The following is a 23,616-nucleotide window of genomic DNA, read 5'->3' on the forward strand; positions in this document are numbered from 1 at the left end:
CTTTAGCTTGTTCATTTTGACTATATATTCCATTCTACAAATAAATAAACTTTAATATTTTTTATACATAGTCAAATTGTTTCTAATTTTTTAAAAGTCTTGTTTCCATGCTGCTGTAAAACAATTTTTACACATCTTTTGCGCACACCCAGGAGAGAAATTTACGATTGCAATATAGGTACAACTTCAATGGGCAGTTTTTGAAGTGTAAGGGAGTTACCACTGTTCCACATCCTGTGCTTCTGTGGAAGCTGAAGAAATCTAGGATTTAAGCCATGGAGTAGCTTCATTTTTCTCCCCCCCCCCACATTTTAATTGTTCAAGTACAGTTTTCTGCCCCCCCACAGCCTAGCCCCCCAGTCCTCCCCACTACCCTCCCACCTCCACCTGCCCCTGTTATTGTCCATGTGTCCTCTATAATTGCTCCTGCAAACTTTTTCCCTAAACGTCCCTCCCCTCTCCTCTCTGGTGACCTGTCATCCTGCTCTGACTTTCAGTGTGTTTGGTTATATTTTGCTTGGTTGTTTGTTTTGTTGATTAGGTTCCTGTTAAAGGTGAGATCATATGGTATTTGTCTTTCACCACCTGGCTTATTTCACTCAGTATAATGCTTCCCAGTTCCATCCATGCTGTCACAAAGGGTAGGAGCTCCTTTCTTTCTGCTTCCTTTGGATTTTGATGCCATTTCTGCCTGTGTTCCACTGGCTCTAAGGTAAAAACAAAAACTGTCCCACGTGGTGATGGGAAACAGTTTCATTTTTTCTTCTCCATTCAGGAGGGACTGAAGGTACCGGAAGGTAGGCCCAGCTCAGCACCTGGCTGGCATTAGTCAGCCAGACTCTCAGTTCAGTCCCCTCTGTTATGCAGAACATGAACTTCTCCCTCATTGACTGCTTCAGGTTACAGATCCAGCCAACTCACTGTCTTACCACACTGTGCTTCTGGGCAATGGAGATGTTTGTGGTTGTTATTATTGTTTTGATTAGTTATTTAATTTGGTTTGTGCTTTTCAGATTTTATTTTTCATCACCTTGTGCTTGTAGCAGTGGGGTTATACCCAAATGCAAATCATAGAATTACCTTGATTGGTTAACTGACTTTTGACTAAAGTTGGATAGAAAACAATCAAGACTTAAATGGTTGGTAGTTCCATATTGTCTGTTGTGATCAAAGAGATCTGCTTTCTATTCTAATTGGGTACATTGCAAAAGTGGCATTATTGTATAAAAATTAAAGAGACTTACTTGTATTCTTAACTAAATGGAAGGTTTTGCCACCTCTGTACTGATATGGTTCTGTAAGAGTACTTAATATAGCATGAGGATTTTAATTCAAATGCAGTTTTAGATTTAGTCAGTCATTTGAACCGAAGCTTTAACAAAGCTATATTGATTGTGACTTGAGATATTTTATAGGAAGAAAGTTTCTATTTATATCACCTCTATCATAAAATATCTTACAAGAATTTATAAAATTTAGAATTTTGAGCAGTATAATGTGCATGTCAGGATGATTTTGCTACATAATACTTCACCGATAAAGAAGCTAACCCACTGAATAGAATTTTTAGCACTGTATATATGAGTGTAGAACATCTACCAGAAATGATTAGTTAATTTTGGCATAATGAACTTTGAGCTATTCTTGCTGACTATAACTGGCCAATAGATTCAGTTGTTACTTGAGGGTAGCTCTGAAATATACCAGTACAACTGTGCCATCAACATAGAGATAGAATAAATACTGAAGATAAGAATCTCATGATGTTGAACAAAATTAAATCTAACCCAGGAAGGTGGCATACTGTGTTACAGAGACTAGACAAGTTGTTAGTGAATACAGGTTTCTTTGTCCATTGGTAATACTTAAGATATTTAATTTTTAGCAATAAATTTTTTACGTTAACATTTAATGTGTTTTCTTTTTGCTGTAGGTTGTAATCATAGAAATAGTAAATCACTGTCTCATATAATCTAGGAGGACAGAGGCACCAGTGAAGAAAACATCACATTTCTTACCCATAGCACTGAATTTAATAGTGGACACATTTTATGAAGCTAACACTATGAGTTTCATTTTGTGCATCAGTTCTTTCAAGTGCCATCAGCCTTTGTTGGACTTTGCTGTGATGTTTTCCAGGGCACCATTGATTGTCTAACAGAAAGAGGGAGTTGACTTCATCTGTTATTTCTCCAAGTAAATCAGCATCTCTTTTACCAGGAACCTTTGCAAAGTGTATTCTTCCTGGGTCATTTTTGTCTTTTCTTTTCACTTGGTTAAATAGTGCTCTTCATTTAAAACTTAGCCAAACTATGTTTATGATCTTTTCTGGCAGGTTTAATTATACTCCTTAATACATTAGTTATTACCAGAGACCAATTTTTTGCTCATCTAGATTTTGATGAGAAAATTACACCTTAATGCCATAAGTCTTAGAATGGATTGAATTATTTTCTATGCATTGAGTTGCATAATATCTATGTAACACAAATGGGAGAACTGAGAATAATCATTGTAGTCTTCTTCTGTAGTTTGATGGTCGGATAACTCTAGTTAAGATGACACAGAATATTATAACCCCCCACCTGCCATAGTTGTTGTTATTCTTTCAAAGCATTTTATACTCTGTGAAGGCATGGATTTTATCTTGCTTTACCATTGTACTCCTAATTTTAGAAGAACTCCTTCCATGCAGGGGTTGTTTGAGTAATAAGTGATAAAATGAAGGAACCTTCTCCTGGAAGAGCTTTGATGGTAGACCTGTTTAAGGTGACCAGTAATTCATGTAATCATGTCCAAAGAAGGATATGTGAGCCTAGGTGACATATGAACTAGTGTTAATATTTGAAAGGGCCAGCAGGTGGGGAGGGTGGGGCTAACCTGTAGTGATAATTGTCTCAGAGAGTGATAGCACTGGTCATCAGCTCTTAGGCCCTGCCATTCATAACCAAACCAGTCTAGGTTAGCAAGAACTAAGATGGGACAAGGGCATGTGTCTTATCCAGCCCTCTAGCTTGGGTTTTTTATAGGCTGGTAATGACAAGAGTACCAAGAATAGTAAAAGAAGAGAGACTCAAATGCACCAATAGTTTTGGAGTATCTACTTGCTGTTTCATTGGCCACCATGTTATGGACTAATTGTTTATATTCCCGCGAAATTCATGTGTTGAAGTTCTAACCTTCAGTGTAGTGGTATTTGGAGATGGGGCCTTCAAAAGGTCATTATGTTATGAGGGTGGGGACCTGGTCTGACTGAATTGTTTCCTTTTTAAGAAGGGACAGCAGCAAGCTTGATCTCTCTTGGTCTGCACACATGCACCAAGAAAAGTCCCCGTGAACACCCAGTGAGAAGGTGGCTGTCTGCAAGCTAGGAAGGAGGCTCTTACTAGAACCTGACCGTGCTTTCGCCATGATTTTAGACTTCTGGCCTCTAGATGTGTGTGAAAATAGATTTCTGTGGTTTAAGCCAAGCCATCTGTAGTATTCTGTTATGACAGCCCACGAAGACTAATGCACACAGCAGGTCACAGGCTAAGCCCAGAATTAATGTGAAAAGGAACTATTTAAAGAGGTGACTACAAGGAGGGGGATAATTTGTGACCAGTTTTGCAATCTACCATAGTTGGGTTATAGTTTTTGAATAAATACAGTGCACAATAATAAAAATTATGTAGTTATCATAAATTAATGAATTATACTTCTTTGGCTATAAAATGTTAAAAAGGAAGGCTCACTCTAGAAAAAATGACCTGGAGTCAGATATTCTGATGTTATTCAGTGTTTACACATCATGCATTTAATTATGAGTGCACTTCAGGACTATTATATGTCTTTCTAGTTTCTCAGACTACCTCATATTTTCCAGTGGGTATATTCATGAGTCCAAATGACAGTGCGAGCTAAATAATCATTAAATCCACTTTCATGAAATCTGGTCAGAGCTTACAATCTCTATTATTTCATTGTCGATTGACCTTCTGGCAAATTGTCAAGAAATGTATGAGGGTACAAGCGTGAACATGTATTCTCGAGTCTCGGGTAAAATATGACTCATGGATTTCTTGTTTCTAAAATGATAAAGCCTCAACCTGAACTTGACAGCAGAGTCATTGTACAGATTGATGTTCTCAATGACTAATGTTTGACATTTTGGTTCTGATTTACTATGCTTCTAGGTAAAAACAATTTACATCATTTTCTAGTATTTTTACAGTGTTCTTTTACTAATTGGATGAAAAATTTGATGTTTTTATACTAAGAACATGTGCATTTAGAATAAACTAATTTTAAAATGCTTTTATTTTATAAAACACCTAATTCTAGTGTTTATTTAGTAGGCTGACATAATTCTGCTTTTTTCGTTTTTTGATGTTAAGTAGCTTCTGATTTTTAAAAAATGCACCTAACAGTAACACTAATGCTTATATAAAAATCTGTTTACTAGTTATTGGATTTTATTACCATTATCTACTCAAGCACAGAGAATGTACTTGACAATGACAAATAATTATGTACAGTTCCCCATGAACTGAGCTTGTGATTTCTGAGAATTAGAAAACCAAGAAATCACTTTTCTCTTACTCTTCCAAGTATTTTGAATACCTACTTTGGTATTCGAAATACTTGGTATTCTGATTTTTTAAATGTATTTTTAAAGAATTAAATATGTCACATGAAAAAATGAAACAAAATGCAGTGAATGAAGGCAAGGAGGATAATAGTATACGATCCCTTCCTGCAGTACTTTCATGTACTAAGGAGATACAAAACATTACTATTTGTTATGTACTTTATATCACATATATATTTAATAAATAGAAACAAGTTTAAGTAACATTTGCATAAGATAGAAAATAGATTAGTGTGATGAATATTCTGCAACCTACCATTCAACTGCAGAATGTACTAAAAACATCATTTGAAATGATTCATTCCTTTTCTATTTCACCCCAACCTACCCCTAAAGATAAAACCATTTTTTAAAATTTACTGTTGACTCATCGTTTTTGTGTGTTTGTGTGTATGTGGGAGATTGGGGGAGGAGGTTTCTGTGTTTTTCAGCCTTATCGAGATAAAACATTTTGTAAATTTAAGATGTAAAACATGATGATTTTATACAAATATATGTAGCAAAATGATTACCCAAAGACAGGTAGTTAACATCTTCATCACATAATATAATTATCCTTTTTATCTTGTGGTGAGAACATTTAAGATCTACGGTCTTAGAAACTTTTAAGTATATAATAAAGTTTGGTTAACTATAGTCACAGTGCCCAGAATATTCGATCCCCAGAATTTATTCATTTTGTTACTGGATGTTAGTACCCTTCATTCAACATAGCTCCAATTCCCCTACTCCACAATCCCTGGTGACCACCATTCTATTCTCTGTTTCTACAAGTTCAATGTTTTTAGATTCCACATGTAAGTGAGTTTGTAAAGTATATGTCTTTATCTTCTTTCACTTAGCATAGTCCTCAAGGTCCATCATGTTGGCATAAATGACAGAATTTCCTTGTGTTTATGGCTGAATAATGTTCTATTACACATGCATTTTCTTTATCCATTCATCTGTGAATGGGCACTTAGGTTGTTTCTATGTCTTTGCTATTGTGTATCAATACTACAGTGAATGTGGTATGCAGGTATCTCTTTAAGATGATGTTTTCATTTTCTTTTAGATGTATACTCAAAATGGTATTGTTGGATCCTAACATAGTTCTTTTTTAATATTTTAGGAATTTCTATGTTGTTTTACACAGTGACTTTTCTAATTTATATTTCTCCCAATAATCCACCAAGTTTCTCTTTTCTCCATGTGCTAGCCAGCACTTGGTATCTCTTGTCTTTTTAATAATAGCCTTTCCAACAGGTATGAAGCAATATATCATTGTGGTTATGACCTGCATTTCTCTTATGAGTTAGTGAAATTGCTATCTTTTTCATATATCTGCTAACCATTTAGTAAAATGCCTATTTAGGTCTTCTGCCCATTTTAAAATTAGATTGCTTTGTTTTTTATTGCCATTGAGTTGTATGAGTTTCTAATATAGACTAGACATTAACCTCTGATAAGACAGATGGTTTGTGAATGTTGCCTCCCATTCTGTATGTTGTCCTTTCATTTTATTCATTTGAATTTCTTTCTTTCTTTGTGCAGAAGCTTTTTAATTTGGTGAAATTCATTTTCTTGTTTGTTTTTGCTTTTTTTTCTTGTGCTTTTGGTATCATATCAAAAAAAATTTTTCTGAAGATTATTGTTGAGGAACTTTTTTCAGCATTTTTCCGAGAGTTTCCAGGGAGTTTTAGGATTTTATTTTTACATTTAAATTTTAATTGATTTTGAGTTAATTTTTTATGATTAGTATAAGATAGGGGCTCAAATTAATTCTTTTGCATGTGATTATTCAATGTTTTTCAGCACTTTAAAAAAGACAATCATTTATTCATTTATTATTCTTGACTTCTTTGTCAATTATTAGTTGATTGTATTCACATGAATTTATTTCTGAGTTCTTGAATCTGTTACATTGGTCTATGTGTCTATTTTTATATAAAAACCATACTGTTTTGATTACTAAAACTTTGTAGTAGATTTTGAAGTTAGGAAGCATGATGTCTCTAGCTTTGTTCTTTCTCAAGATTGCTTCAGCTATTTAGGGTGTTTTGCAGTTCTATGTAAATGTTCCTTTTTTCCTATTTCTGTGAAAAATGAAATTACTGTCTTTACAGTGATTGTATTGAATCTGTAGATTATTTTGATTAGTAAGGGCATCTTAACATTATTAATTTTTGTAATCCATGAACCTCGGACAACTTTCCATTTATTTCTATCTCCAATTTTTAAAATAAAAACCTTACAGTTTTCAGTGCACAGATCTTTCACCTCCTTAGTTAAAGGTACTCTTAAGTATTTTATTGTTCTGACATTATAAATGGTTTTTTAAAAATTATTTTAAAATAGTTCATTGGTAGTGTGTAGAAATGCAGATACTTTATGTATATAATTTTGTATCCTGTAACTTTACTGAGTTCATTGATCAGTTCTGGTTTGTGTTGGATTATTTAGGATTTTTTGGGGGTAGGTTGATATTATTCACAGAGACACTTCTTTTCTGTTACAGATAGATGCCTTTTATTTGTTTTTCTTGCTTCCTTGCTCTAGCTGAGATCTTTAGTACCATGCTGAATAGAAGTGGGAGAGTGAATACCCTTGCATTGTTCCTGATTTTAGAGGAAAATCTTTCAGTTTTCCTCTGTTAAGTGTGATATTAGTTGAGACCTTATCATATATGGTTTTTGTATGTTGAGTTTCATTCCTACTCTATGTAACCTCTAGAAAGTTTTTGTTACAAAATTACATTGAATTTTGTCAATTGAGATGAACATATGATTTTTATCTTCTACTCTGTTAACATTTATGGATTTGTGTTGAGCCATCATTAGTACTGAGGGATGTAGCCCACTTGATTATGGCGTGTGATACTTTTATGGGTTTTTGAATTCAGTTTACTAGTATATTGTTGGGAATATATGCACAAATGTTCATGAGGGAATTTGGTGTATAATTTTGTTTTCATGTAGTGTCCTAATCTGACTTTGGTATCAGAGAGTAATGCTGGTCTCACAGAATGAGTTTGGGAGTATTCCCTGTTCCTCAATGTTTTGCAAGCTTACCTTCAAACAGGCTTTTATTTTCAGGGATCTAAACTAAAAGTACATGTTGTCATGTCAGAATATAAGGACCACAGGTATAGAGTGAACACATGCAGACACATGTTAAGTGTACTCTTGCATGTGGCCTATATGTCATTGGCTTATATTTCCTTGTGATATGGCTTAGCTCAGAGTCAGTGGGTAAGGACACAGGACGAGCTTGAGTAGGAGACAGATAATTATGAAGAACAGAAAAAACACCAATTCAATGGTGTTTCTCTTCCACATTGATGTTTTTCTCCCCTTATTTCTCTCTCTATTCCCTCATTCAGAAACAAATATAATCTTAAAATAATCTTTTTCCACAGGAATCCCCTATGTGACATTGTTCCCAGCTTTAAAACGTTGTTTTAGTGAGCAGATTGACAGGGAGGGCAGCTGCTTGTCACGTCAGGCTGAGGTGTAAGTGTCAGAGAAAGCATAACATTCTCTTGTGGAGCACGAAGGAATGGAAAGGAAGCATTAGGACAAAGGACTGAGAGCTCTTCATGCAAACTGAAGCAAAGTCAGAACAAACATGAGTGAATTGTTTCTACTGGAATGGTAACCAGTCAGGCAGGAGAATTTCTGGTCTAGGATGATGGGTAGATGTCACGATATATGAGAAAAAGGCAAGGTAGAAACAAAATCTAATTCAAATAGTTAAAATGTGGAAAAATTAAATTAGGATCAAAATGATGCTTGGAATTATGGATGTCTGCGCTGCTCAGTTGCAGCCAAACCTGAAAGAGGGCAGCCTGTAAGAGCAAGCTAAGGGGGAGAAGAATGAACGCAGTGAGCTGTGGTGAAGTGTTTCCAGTAGTTTAGTTACCTCTAATTTGCTGTGGCGTGAGTATGTCATCAGTTCCCAGACAACTGTGTTGTATTTTTTGTGGGGTTCACGGGCTTGACTAGTCCAGTAGTAAGAAAAGGAGAAAGGGAATGAGTTTTTCTTTCCTCTGCATTTGTGATGATGCTTCTTTCTGGTGACCTTCCAGAAGTGACAAGCAGGATCAAACCTATTGATTTATTCTCAGCAGCTTGTGTAGCTCTCATCTAGGTTGTGGTTCACTTTGGGTTCATTTTGGTTCCAGTCAGCACTAAATTCTTCATCAATGGTTCAGTGAATATTACAGCACAATAACATCAAATTCTAAATGCAGGTGCTTGAAATGCTGGATTCTGTGGAACTTCACAGTAAGGCCTCCTTAGAGAGCATCTTCTTTGAACGTGATAAGATATGGTGAAAGCAATCACTTTCAGCTCTGCCTCCTAGTTCAGCTGGGTCCCATTGCTCTTTTACAGGAAATGACCATCCCCAGGGATGCCAGCGTCATAACTTTTACATAGAAGTTTGACAAGAGGAATATCTTTAAGAATGTTTGTAAATAGTCAACCTTTACTCATTATTAATAATATCTTATTTAAATTTTATGAACATAATTTTAATTTTTTCCCATTTTTATGGGAACATATTTGTTTAACAAACATGACAATATACTTTAATATTTTAATCCTGATAAATGAAAAATTATTTGAATCTATAGCACCACATCCTCTGAGGATATCATATGATATCTTTTATGGAAGCTAAATTGTGATTTGGAAATTGAATAAAAATCTAAGCACACTTAAGGAACAAATACTTGACCTTTAGTAGCCTCTCATGTTTAAACCACACTGCCTTGTCTGCTTACCTAAAAGAATCCCCTCACTTAGTTCTTTCAAAAACACTTTTCTCATTCAGCCTTTAGCTTTTAGAATCTTAGAAAACTTGCTCAAATAATGCCTTTCTGTTCATTAGTTATTTTTGAATGTCAGTAATATTTTCTCAGAGAAAGGAAGAAATATGTTTTTCACATGCTAAGAAAGTCTATAAATAGAACTATTTTAGTGTCACAGAATCAAATATGAATTGCAAAGGGACCTCAGAGGACATTTACAAAAAGAAACGAAGAGCCAGTGTGAATGTTACCAGCTCAAAGGTTTACAACAGTTTATTATAGTACTGTGACATTTACTGTGATGCATGTATTTAAATTGTTCATGTTATAATATCTCTACATGTCACATGAAACAATTTGATCATTTACATTTACAATAGTCACTATTTTTATTCAAGACAATAGCATATCTTATAACCCTTTGAACCATGGTTTTAAAATTATTTGATTCTAGTTAGTATAAATAGTAACTCTCAGTTCTTTGTGAGACATGTTTCTCTAAATATTCTTAATAATAGAAAAATTAATTAGACCTCCCGGGAATGTACCACTGATCTCTTCACCACCCACACTCATAACTATTTTGCAAACTGGAAGAATTTCCTGGTGTCTGACTTCAGCTTGGAAGAGGGTTTAAGGGAAGGTACTAAAGCCATACTTGAGGATCTTTTACCAGACTGAAGGTTGGGAGGGGGGGTGGAATGTATCTTTCAGCCCTGCAAGTCCTGTAATACGTGTTTTATCCCTTTACCCTTTTCATTCCTGCTTGCAAGCAGGTCACGTCTATTATGACCTCATTGCCGCTCCTGGTATCTGTTGACCATAGCTAAGGATCACCAACTCATACACTGACATTTTTTCTTATCCTCCTACCCCAACTGCACTGTGTGTAGTTTCTGCCTTTCAAGATATCACAACAAAAGTATTACCAAATATTTTGCTACTGCCTAACATAAATTCTCATTCTTCTAAGCTCTTCTAACAAGGTCCTCACTACCAGCTGCCCTCCCTTAAAGAAATGCCATATATTTCAAGATTTTGTTTTATACATCCAACCTGAGATTATGTTGTTCTGTCAAACAAATCCAATATTTTAGGATTCACCATAACAGATACTAACGTCTTTTTCATGCTACCTGGAGGCTATGGGTCAGCTATAGCTCTCATGGGCTCTCATGGGTTTAGCTTACCTTCAAACAGGCTCTTATTTTCAGGGATCTAAACTAAAAGTACATGTTGTCATGTTGGAATATAAGGACCACAGGTATAGGTGAACACATGCAGACACATGTTAAGTGTACTCTTGCACATGGCCTATATGTCATTGGCTTATATTTCTTGGTGATATGGCTTAGCCCAGAGTCAGTGGATAAGGACACAGGACAAGCTTGAGTAGGAGACAGATAATTATGAACAACAGAAAGAACACCAATTCAATTCACTCGTAAGTGTATAGCAGAAGACAACTGATGATGCGATTAGAGTCCTGAGTTCCACAGCCCTTTCCTTTGACATCACTTAATCCTGATTGGTGCCAGTTCTCTAAATTCGTGGGTAGTTTGTTTTCGTGGGCTTTGGCTTTAGTGTCCTCTTTCTATTTTGACAATTTCTAACTAATTGAGTGCCAGCTGGAGTGCTTGGGGAAGCACAGAGTGGGGATGGGTGGAGGGCAGAACACCCAGGCATCTGACCTGTGCAGAGCAAGTGTTAGACCAGGCAAATGACAGTAGGATGGAGAAAGGGTGGCGGTGTGAACTTCAGGTAACTCACGGTTGAAGAGAAACATAAAGGGGGTGGGAAGTGCATGGCTCTTAACTCTTTAGGAGCCTTGCCCTAGAGTGAAACAAATGCTAGAGATAGACTTTAAAAAAGGTATTTGACCTGGTTGAATTTTTTTATTGTTTGCAAAATGGAGGAAATAGCTACCAAATAGAATTATAAAAAAATTCATGTTAAAGTATCAAATGTCTTAATCAGTGATGCTTACTTGTAACATAATATATAACAGTAATTGTTATTTACATAGATAATTAATAATCAGCAAATGCAATTTATATCTCATTTTATGTAGGGGGACAATCTCTGGGTATTTTCTTTACAACTTATATAGACCCTCATAATTTTACTTAAGTATAACTAAAAACAAAATAATATAAAACAAATAAAAAGGGAAACAAAAATGGAAGTAAGATCTTTAAGGAAGATACAGTTTCTAACTTTGCTGTATAATATTACAATAACCATATTGGAATTAGTTGTAGACAAGTTAAAAGTAAGTCATTTTTCAAAGCAGATATAAAAGCCAAAATTAGGGCAGATAGTTAAATGTGTAATTTTATACGTTATTTATGTGTTATTTTACATCTTAAGATAATATTATTTACATGTTAAGGTAATATTTACATGTTAAGATAAAGGTATTATAATTCAGGAAATATAATTTTTTGACCTCAGCATTTTAATTTAGGAAATATAATTTTTACAAGCCTCATTCTAACACTGTTACCTATGTATTTTTGCATCTCTTTTGTTACATATAATATTTTTAAATTCTGCTATCACATAGTTTATATCAAACCTTCTTTACCAAATATTATATATTTCCCACATTTCATAATTTTTATAATCATCATTTAATGTCTATATAAGAATCTAGCAAGTGGATTACAGTAATATATTCAACAACTTCTCAAAGTTAGGCGTTCAGAGTTTTTGTTTGTTTGGTTTTGTTTTTAGTTTTTTCATACTATAAACATGATTATTCAAGGGAAATAGGGGCCTGGGGTCATAGAATTATGAGATTATGGCTGACAGAATGTTAGGTGACAGATATGTCTCAGGTGGAACTAAATATATCCAGAATTCTGCAAAGAGCAATGGGCCACAGGAAGAAATGTGCCTCGCCTTAGCCATTTGCGAGCCACAGGCATCAATAGGCCCAGGAAGCTTATCCTGGTGAATCAGAAAACCATGGTACTTGACGCCCTGGCCAGGATGCTTCCCTTCCTGTGGTGCTGTTTCTTATTCTGCCCCCAATGGCATTATATTCTATAGAAATTTTTAGGGGATTCTAACATATTTCTGAATCTCATCATTTGTAACAGGAAATCTTATGAATTTTTTTATTATTCTTTTTTTAAATGGACTTTTAAATAGAAAAGTGAGAAAGGTATTCTCTGGCCTTTCTTTCTAGAAACATCCAGGAATTTTTGTCTAACTCCCCTTCTCTAGTGTCAGTTAATCACTTTTTCAAATTGAGGGATGAAACAAAACAGTAAAAACTCTTCAAAGAGTTTTTACTGTTTAATTTTGCACTAAATGCAAAGTAGAAGACCCTAAATCTCTTACATGTAATTCCATTTTTCTCCAGGTTGACCAGGGATGTCACTTAAATATGAAAAGTGGGAAAGTTATTAGAAATGGCTTTGCAACCATCACATATTTTGCCATGTTTAATGTGCACTTTTTTGCCCAAATTTCTGAGGGAAAAATAAGGATGCACATTATACATGAGTAGTACTAATTTTATGTCTAAATAAATGTTTTGAATTCTTTTATTTATGCTTATGTATTAAAAATGTAACTGTAGAAAACAATAATGATATCCATGTGTAAAATAATACCCTGGAATATGATGATCGATTTTGTTTCTAACTATAAATACATTAAAAATTGAATTAAAAATTAAAGCAAAACATTTTTTCCTAAAAGTTTGGGCCCAAAACATAGGTGCACATTATACACAGGAACACATTATACATGTAATTTTCTTAACCAATGTCACCCTGATTAATTCAATAAAAAGAAAAAAAGGTAAAAGTTCTTATTTCCAATAAATAAATTTCCTTTTCACTTTTGTTCATTTGAGAATATTTATTGAACACCTTTTATGTTCTGAGAATAAAGTCAAGTATTGTATAGACCCATACATGTGATGGTAAAAGTGTGCACAGTGCGTGGGGAGTTAGGGTTGGTGTCAAAGTCGGCCCTCATGAATAGGGCAGCTTACAACTCTGTGTCTTCAGTTATACACGTGTTGGATGGGGGAAGAGAATGGTGAGGAACGTTTCCGTTGGAGGAAATAGTGAAATGGGCTGAGGAGTTGTGCAACATCATGGTGGCTCAAAACTGCAAAAAGGTTAAAACTGTGACTAAAACACCATTTGCAAGGGTGTAAGAGGAGAGCCCAGTAATGTTGAAACGTTACTGCACATCAGAATCGCCTGCAGTACTTAACGAATCTGCAGGTTTGCTGGATCTTCCCCAGAGTTTCACTCAGTAGGTCTGAGGTGGTGCCTCAGAACTGACATTTCTAACAAGTTACCAGGTAATGCTTATGCTGCTGAACTAGAACCACATTTTGAGAACCACTAGATAAGATTTATAAACAGGGACTTACCTTTGTATGGAAATTTAGCTAACAGGATGAAGCATTGGAAAATAAAGATAAGAATTCTATGTTTCCTTCAAACAGAAGTAACTGCTACAACTCACAATCATGTTAACATATAAGGGAATGCATTTATGTTTGCATACTAAAATTCTGTTTTGCATTTTTGTAAAGTCTTTATTTATTTTATTTTTTACATCTTTGTAAAAATATTTTTCAACTACAATTGATATACTGTAATTGAAAAATGATTTTTAAATGTGTAAAAATGAAGATTTTATAAAAATACAAAAAGTTTTTAATAAAAATAAGCTGTACTCATTATATAATATTTAAATGTTTAAAAAATATACACATTGTATGTAACCACTTCCAAAATATATATAAATTGTATGTAACCACTTCCAAGGGTACCTGCTACTTATGTATATGTCTTGTTCTAAATAATTTTTTTTTAACCGTCATATTTGGCTTTATTATATCAAAGGAGAGCAGGTCCTTTTCCCATTACAATTTTTACTTCAGAGACAAAACTGTATACATAAATGATGACCAAATATACATAATTATTACTATTAGCTCTAAAAGTTCATCAGTAAAGTCTATACATATCCAAATATGATATTTCATTTTGTGTATACAATTTAAGATAAATGGAATCATATTTGCCTGTTTTACAGTTCACTTTTGTTACATTATTTTTAACAGCATTCCATATCAGTGCATAAAATCTACCTCATTCTTTTTATAGTCATATATTATATTATAAACATACAGCAGTTTACCCATTTTTCTAGTGACTTTCAAGTTACAAGTGATGTTGCCCTAGACATCCTGTACACATTTCTTTGCACACGTGTGCACATCTGCCTGTAAGGAACATATCCTCCAGTGGAATTCCTGAGTTTGTGGCATTTATAAATGATGTCACCCCCACTGCTGTGTCAGTTTCCTAAGGCAGCTATAGCAGATTGCTATACACTTGGTGGCTAAAAACAAAAGAAATTTATTCTCACACTTCCAAAGGCCCAGGTGTCTCTTTAAAGAAGCTCCAGGGAAGGATTTGTTCTATGCCTCTTCTAGGTACTGCTGGCAGTCAGTGTCCCATGACTTGTGACCACATCACTTTCTGCTCAGGCTCCTCTTTCATATCACTGCTTTTTTGTGTCTTCTCTATTGTGTGTCTGTGTCTTAGCTCCCGTTGCCTCTGTCTTGTAAGAATGTTGGGAACTGCTCTGCCTGGTTTCAGGTATTGTAAACCGTCTCCCATGCCTGAGGCTGAGTGAGCAACCTCTGGAATGCGAGCCACAAAGAGACAAAGCTTGTCTGTGGTAGCAAACGCTGCCTCTGCTTCATCTCCCTGCCCCCAAAGTATGGTCCGCTGGTCAGAGACAGGTGAGAGCCCTCAGAGGAGGGGCAACCTAGGCCCGACAAGATCACTTGGGAAGCCATCATGGAAGGACTGGTGGGGGGGGCTGGGACAAAGAGGGAGTGAGGGACCCTCGCCCCCGGCTTTGAGGAAGCCCGAGTCCCCATGTCCTCTGGGAGAAGCACTCTCTGGCTCTAATCCACTTAAGCCTGAAGACCTGTGATGGGGTAGACGGTGCAACCTTTCAGCAGCTAGCACTGGGCCCGGGTAACCTGGCAAGATAAAGAATTTTTACCAATCCTGTGAGACCTGCTTTGCTGAAAATGCTTTTAGTTACATGATAAAGGCCTGAGCAGAAAAAGAGTTTATGTTCCCAAAGTTCTGTAGCCTTTTAGCTGACAGACCCTGATTTAGAAGAAGCCCTAATGGTTCATCGTATACTATCTACTATTTACTGCCTGATAGTGATTAATAAGTTGTACCTGAACTCCTGTGCAAAAAAAAATAAATACATAAGAGGCTGTTTAAGCAAGGGTCAGCACACTCTCTCTCTCTCCTTGAGAGATAGTTACCAGGCCGCTCCAAGCCACTCTCCCCTTGAGAGGGTGGCCAGGCCCTTCGGAGGCCCTCCCCCCTTGAGGGAGTACCCACGCCGGCCCTTTCCCTCCATAGGACTCGGCAGTCCGTGTGAATTTGTCTCATATCTCATCCATGACGCCGTGGGCACTGCTGGTCAGTGCACATGTCATAAGAATACATGAGACTGCTTTGCTAGACCACCTGGATAATAGAGGATAAACTCTGTCAAGATCCTTAACTTAATTACAGCTTTTTGCCATAAGCCTTAGTCTGTTAGAGCTGCTATAACAAAACACCAGAGACTGGGTGGCTGTCTGGAGGCTGCAAAGTTGGAGATTAAATAGGCGCCAGCAGATTTAGTGCCTGGCGAGAACCAGCTCCCTGGTTCTTAGGTGGCCATCCTCTTGTGTCCTCTTATACAGCGGAGGAGGCAAGGGGACTCTCACAGGCCTCTTTCATAATGGCACTAATCTTTTTATTGAGGGCTCCACCCTCATGACCTAGTCACATCCCAAAGGTCCCAGTTCCTAATACCATCACATTCGTGATTAGGTATCAACATAAGAATTTTGGGGGAAAACAAACATTTTACTTATGAGACCATATAAGGCATATTACAGGTTGTGGGAATTAGGACAGGACACAGACATAGTTTTTGGCAGCGAGTGTTCCCACTTGCAATTGCTTTTATACAATTCTAAATGTAGTGTTTTAGAAATTAGGGGAATTTTTTGCTAATGGATGTCAATTTTCAATTTTTCATAAATAATTGTGTGCTAGTTCATATTATTTTCTAATTTGCTTGTTAAAAAATCTGTAGTTAGTATGACCTTATTACAATTAACATTTCCAGAGTCCTTTTAACTACAGCAATCATTTACATTTAAAAATAGGTTTGTGTTATTAACATTTTGTGGGCCATGCCCATTGATACCACTTGTGTCTAGTTGTCAAATAAATCAGTCAAGAGGATTTCAAAGATGGTCCACTGTAAGAGGAGAAAGAAAAGGCCCTGGAAATTAGATTCTAATTTTAAGTCACTTATGTGTTGGAAAAAAAATATTTGGTTTAGTTTAATTCCTGTTATAAAATTAAGGTGAGTTGTCATCTAAACTTAAACATTGTGTATTAATTGACATCATTATACTCTTTTATAGAAGAAAGAGGAAATAGCAAAAAATACCCAGTTTGTTATTCTTTAAGGAAATATTTATCCTTTTAGGAGAAAAGATAGGCCATTTTTTAGATGGGCTGTAAAGAACAACTCATGCTTTATCTGTGGGCTATCTAGAAGGATTTACGGTGAAGCCAAAAGTCTCCTAACAACTTGATTTAATACTGATTGAACTGGGGACTAGTTTGCTGAGTACATTATTTCTGGACTGTATTTTGAAACATAAACTGCTGAATGGCATAAAGTATTTATAAGGGTTCATAAATGGATGCACCCTGATTTAGATTTTAGAAATTAAAGAAATAATTATTCATAAAACACGTAAAGAAACATTCTGATATTTGTACAACTGAATGAGAAAGGCCCTGAAATACCACGCTAGAGTCTAACTGTTGACCGTCACTAAGAGCTTCATCAGTTTTTTATCCTACATCATCTTCTCCATAAAGCAATCAACCCCCATTGATTTCTAGAAGACAAGGCAGAGTTCTAGTGTGTCAGTATAGGCCACCCATACGTTTTTGAAAAACAGTTGACAAGAGCTCAGAACAAGCCAACACGACACGTGCCTCTGTGATAGAGATTATTTTGAGCTAAAGGCAACCTTAGTCACAGGCTCAAGAGATACTTCTGCCCCTTTCTTTACCCAGAAGAACTTGAATTAGGGATTCTTGCTCATAAAGACATTATCGGAGATAACTTCTTTTGACCTATCTATAGAGCAGGGCAAACTTGGATTCACTGAAGGTCTGTTCTTATCTTGCAGTCACCCTTTGAAGCCCCCAGGGTGCATGATCTAATCCCTAGCTCAGAATGTCTTTAGTACCTCAATCCCCCTTTGTACCTCTGACCCTCTTGTGCATGTGAGGTCTCTGACTTTCTCATGTATTTCAGATTCCCATACTTACCCATGTATTATATTTTGTCATTATCTCCTGCTAATCTGTCTCATGTCCATTTGATTACTAAACTCATCAGAAGAACCTCGAGGGTAGAGGCAAGTTTCTTCCTCCCCAACAACTTGAAATAGCCAAATACTTTTAGTAGCCAGTAAGTCACCTTTTCATTAGCAGCAATTATATACTGTATTCTATATACTCAAAGACATTATAAAAAGATATAAGTACGCTGGAACAATGACGCATTTCTAAAGACTTTGAAGGATAGGTAGGATTTAGAATTCCACAGAACAAGTGTTTGAATTCCAGTGGACAAGAGAGGTGAGGTTTTACGCAAGACATGAGTTTGGAAATTCACCATGGAAGTAAATCTGAAAGAGTATATGTGTAAGCAGAAAGAGCAGCCTCCAAGTTGGTGTGTTAAAGTGGAATGAGTCACATTGGGCCTGACAAACAGATCCTGGTCATGCTACCAATCTGATCACTGCGGAAAAATCACTCCACACCTCTGAGTCTTTAGGCCCTCATTTATGAATGTGAATTATAAAACACCACTCCCTCTTAGTTAGGGGACTATGATAATTAATTGAATCCTTAGAAAATAATTGAACACTCTAAAACTTTTCTCTATGCACCCTGTTATAAGTAAAGCCAATGGGATATGAGTGAATTACAAATAAACCAAATTTGCTGATACCACTGCCCAGCTCCTCACCATAGTAATTAACCCTGCCTTGGTAGAGAAGAGTAGAATGAGCTTTACGCCTCCTTGTACATCAGGAAGCCATTCCCAGAATAGTTGCTTTCCCAATTTAACGGACAGCCTTTCAACTTGCTTTAAGAACTGCTGGTCTTCTGCTTTTTCCCTTAGTCAGACACAAATTCTAATGCCTTTTATTTTTAAAACTAAAGGCCAGTATACACATTGTACAACTATACCTGCATAAATATGTATAAAATATAGTATATTAATTGATGTAAAGAAAGGGATGAAAATAGTTTATCATTGCTATATCTATCAAGCAGAGAGTTCCTGGATTGGCCAATTTGTTGAAAGAAGACCTGGATTTGGAGTGATCTTTCTGGAAGAAAATAGGCCAGTTAGGTTAAGGCACTGTGAAAATGTTGTAGAAATGTTGATGAGCACTTAGAATGTGGATTGTCAAGATCTCTGTTATTTTGTGGGCTTCTGTAAACCACCAAGATAATTAATTAAGCACAGACTGGAGGGACAGAGTCCAATTTTCAGGAAAGCTTCTGGCTTTTCTCTGAGGCTTTGCTTTGAACTCAGGGCAGCTCTCTCTGCCAGAAGAAACTGAGAGAAAATGTATTTCCTCAAAATACAAAAAAGGAAGGAAGGAAGGAAGGAAGGGAGGGGGGAAGGAAGGAAGGAAGGGAGGGAGGAAGGAAGGAAGGGAGGAGAAAGAAAGAAAATGAAAGAGAAAAGAAGGAAAGGGAAGAGAAGAAAAAGGAAGAGAAGAAAGGAAAAGAAAAGGGGTTCTGTTTTTGGATGGGCTGGTTACTTGTGGTAGAATGGAGCTGCCATTCTTGAATTGTAAGATGCACCAGACCATAACACACCTGGGTTTTAGAGGAGGAAAAAAAATTTGAAGCAAAAAATGCAGTAAAATATTTAATAACATAAATAACACAGGCCACTGCCTTCCCCCCCACAGCGAGCCAGGTAAGCAACACTGGGACTAGACGATGCACCCCCTTCCTCCCAAATTGGGGAGTGCGTCCTATAGTCTAAAAACATGGTACCTAGCTTTAAAAGGTCACAGAGGTCCCCAAGGATGTGAGCCTTTTTTTACCCACTACTGTTATCCCAGCCCCAGGATACCCGTTTAGGATAACTCCTCATACTTAGCACAAGTTAAAACTTTAATTCTAGCTTTATGTCTTAGATTTTATCCATGGCTTTCTCATTGTTACCAATCTTCATTCTAGTTGCTACCCTCAGTTCCTCATTGACTTGGCAGCTAGAATACACACTTTCCTCATCCTCTCATACAGCCTTGTCTGACCCGGTGGCTGCCTTGCTTTCACTGGGCACCCCAGGACAGGCAGCCCTGGATGCAAGGCAGGCAACTGGTTACTTAATTGCAAGAGTTGACTTTTTCTTAGCCCTAAATCTAAGCACAGGATGCTTAGCCCAAACCAAATAAACTCTTAAATACTAGCTGCCATATACTCATTGCCAGATTTAAGAAGAAATAAAGGTATTTTATGTATTAGCAGGTTCATCTGTGACCCAGACTTGATTAGGAAGTGTGAATTCTAAATCAGAAGAATTAGAATGCTTTTTAAATGCATTTTAGAATGCCTAAAATGCTTTTTTTCCTATGGCCTAGTTTGTCTGATTGTAAAATGTGTATTATTGATAGTATTTCTAATAATTTTCTTTTAAACATTTTACTTATTTCCATTGACAGTGGATATTTTATTTAACTGAATTCTACTCAATGAATTCCAATAAATTTCCTTCTCATGTTGGTAGATAAGTAATCTATTGTTAATTATTTTTAAGACACTAATTCTTCACTTTATGTTTTTTATTTTTCCTCAGGCACATGTTTAATCATTTTTCATACCTTACAAGTTCTATCAACAGATGAACAAAGACATGTAAATATAATATATGTGTGCATATATCTATATTTATAAATATGTATATAGACAGGGGAGGGCAAAAAATAAACTGTGTTTTGCATACTCACAATAATAAACTTCCTTTTGCCTAACCCTGTATATTCAATTTTGCTAATTATGTTGAATGATGGTCATAGTTTATTGGGGTGACTTATAGCTGGTGCATCCGATGAAGCTTGTGGAACTCGGTTTTTCGCATAACCCTTGTATGTCTGTTTCTTTAGATAACCGGAGTCCGCTCTATCTCTCATCCTCTGTGTCACCTTCAAATAGCACGTCTGAAGGAATAGTGACTGGGCCTAACTGTCCCACGTGTAAACCAAAGAAGTCCGTTCAAGTGGGGATCAGTCAACAGGTAAGTAATACTTTTAACTCTGTTTTTCTTGATTATGCCCACGAATAAAAGCCATAAATTGTATAGGAAAATAACATGAGGCCAATGAATTAATATGATTTGGACCTTGACTATTAGTTAACTCAAGAGTTGTTAATAAGAAACAGGAGACAGTCTTGAAAGTAGAAATCTTCAAAGGTTCAGTGGTTTGGGGTTCACTTTGCGATGATTTAGTTAAGCAGTCACAAGATTTCAGTTTATGTGGAAGAAACAAAGCAGGTTGGAGATAAGAAAGTACAAAGAGATGTAAGAGTAGTGACTTGCAATCTGGAGTACGTGGTTATAATTAAAATTAAGGAAACATGCTGGAAATGGAGAACAAAAGATCATATATTAAGAAACTGGTGAATTATTGCCCTGGCTGACGTAGCTCAGTGGGTTGAGCACCAGCCTGCGAACCAAAGGATCGTGGTTTGATTCCCAGTCAGGGCACACGCCTGGGTTGCAGGCCATTTCCCGGCAAGGGACACATGAGAAGCAACCACACATTGGTATTTCTCTCCCTCTCTCCTTCCCTTCCCCTCTATAGATAAATAAATAAAATATTAAAAAAAGAAACTGGTGAATTATAAAAAATAACCCTACAAAAATAGAAAGAGGTGTAAGAAAAAAGTAACTCAATCCTATAATGATTTTTAAAGGCCCCTTCACTTCTCTGTGAGCATAAATTTCTGTCTGCAAAATGGAAATCTCAACATTAACCTATCTCATTAGTAAATTTTAATATTAGTATTTATAACACAATTATGTATCAGTAAATTCAGTATTCACATGGATATAATTATTTAAATATATTGGAAATTATTTAGAAATGTTATTTTTGACTTTTTAAATGACTAAAAATAGATTGTCCAGTTGTATTTTAAGTGTTTACTATAACACCTGTAATAAAAACTGCAATAGTTTAAACTCATGAATAGATAACAGAATATGGTTTTTCTTTATACAAGCAGGAGAATTGCACAATGAGGACTTTAAATTTCATAATTGACTTTACACTTTGGAAATTTAAAAAAACTAGGTACCCACTCAAATGTCCTTTAGTATTTCCCCAGTATTCTAGGTTTTAAAAAAAGATATTTTCAAGAAATAAAAAGTTGACTACTTTAAAATATACTAACGAACTTCAATAATATATAAATTCAGATTCAGGTTGCTGTTTTCGGCTGGTTTGACCAATAGGAACAATGTTTCTTTTTTTCTTTCTTAAGTATTATGCTATTTGAAAGTACTATTTCCAATGCTCACGTGCTGTAAACCCACCATGTGAGGTTAACTGATAGTCGAGGAGAAACCTGACTTCACATGAAATAGATGATTTTTGTTATTTCTAAGAAAACAGAAATTATCAGAAATGCAGACTGTAAATATACGGATGACACACATCTTTTCATGGTGTCCGCGTGTGTCAATGACTAGATCAGAATGAATACATGCTGACTAAGTGCTGGGGTCCTAGTCAGAGCAATTGCACAAGAAAACAAAAGGCATCCAAATGGAGGGAAAGAAGCAAAACTGTCTCTGTTTGCAGGTAACATGACCTTACATTATAGAAACCCTAAAGACTTGACCAATAAATGATTGGAACTAATCAATAAATTCAGCACAGTTACAGAACTCAAAGGCACACTGATGTTAGGGAACAAAGATATTTTTAACATATTATCAATTGTATGAAATTATGTGTGATTATTGCTTTCACTGGAGAGTGGTTGTTCTATACCATAAAGCTAGCAGGTAAGTGTTCCTAGGCATATCCAGAAGAGACAGTACCTTTCTTTTAATAAACAATAACATATCATCCATCTGACTGAGAGAATTTTACTGCTACAAAAAATACATAAAATGATAGGAAATAGTACCTATTTCAGAAGTGAGTTAAAACAAACTTAGTTCATTAGAACCACACAATTTCTAATCTTACGGTTTTACCAAATAGATCTGTACTGAAATATTTTTAAGTACTCTCAGTTATTAAAATGAAACTCTAAAATATGTGTGTGTACTCTTTAATTCTTTATAATTCATCAGCTTTAATAAATGGTCCCTTTTAACGTTTGTGTAAAAACGCAGACATTTGGATTTAAAAATAATTCTGTTTTAAGTGGCGATGACTCCCTTTAGATGACTCATTATTAGAAACCAGATCAAGACAGCTTTCATTTCTTTGGCCAGTACTTCAATACAGATCTGAAGTCTTAACTTCCCTTAAAGTACGTTTTGTTTCCATAAACAAATTAAATGCTTTCGCGTCCTAGCACATAACAAAGTTACATACCTCACTTAATTTTTTTGGTAAATTTTCTGATGACTTTCTAAGTACAAGAGTATTAAAAATATTCATGAAACATTATATAGTTGTAGTTTGAACCAGAAAATGCTGTTTTAGTGACTATAAAGAGTGATATATAAAAAGGAAAATATGGTTTAAGGCTTTATTTCATTACTTTAATGTAGGTTACCTGAGATTCCAAGAGAAGAGCAGAAATGCCGCCACCTGCAGGTGGCGCACCACTGCATCCACCTCCTGATGGAGGATGGGGCTGGGTGGTGGTGGTTGCATCTTTCATCTGCATTGGATTTTCATACGCCTTCCCCAAAGCCATCACAGTGTTCTTCAAAGAAATCCAGCATATATTCAACACTACCTACAGTGAAATAGCATGGATATCATCCATCATGCTGGCTGTTATGTATGCAGGAGGTAAGGTTCTTTGCCATACATAGAATTCTGGAT

General features: G+C 35.8%; 1 protein-coding gene across 9 annotated transcripts in view; it reads left to right on the top strand.

Annotated features, from left to right (window-relative positions):
• The window catches only part of SLC16A7 (solute carrier family 16 member 7), a 155,120-nt gene that overhangs the window by 67,376 nt on the left and 64,128 nt on the right, over window positions 1-23,616 (top strand). For 8 of the 9 annotated variants that reach the window (XM_053661916.1, XM_037168006.2, XM_053661919.1 and 5 more), the window contains 2 exons: window positions 20,710-20,840; window positions 23,337-23,583. In XM_053661916.1, the coding sequence (XP_053517891.1) occupies window positions 23,367-23,583 (217 nt within the window). In that variant the 5' untranslated portion in view covers window positions 20,710-20,840; window positions 23,337-23,366. Of the gene's footprint in view, window positions 1-640; window positions 713-20,709; window positions 20,841-23,336; window positions 23,584-23,616 lie in introns of those variants that run through there. The other variant, XM_037168008.2, reaches the window with a different exon arrangement.

Source organism: Artibeus jamaicensis, unplaced genomic scaffold, assembly GCF_021234435.1.
Source record: "Artibeus jamaicensis isolate MK-2021 breed Jamaican fruit bat unplaced genomic scaffold, CSHL_Jam_final contig_233, whole genome shotgun sequence".
NCBI lineage: Eukaryota > Metazoa > Chordata > Mammalia > Chiroptera > Phyllostomidae > Artibeus > Artibeus jamaicensis.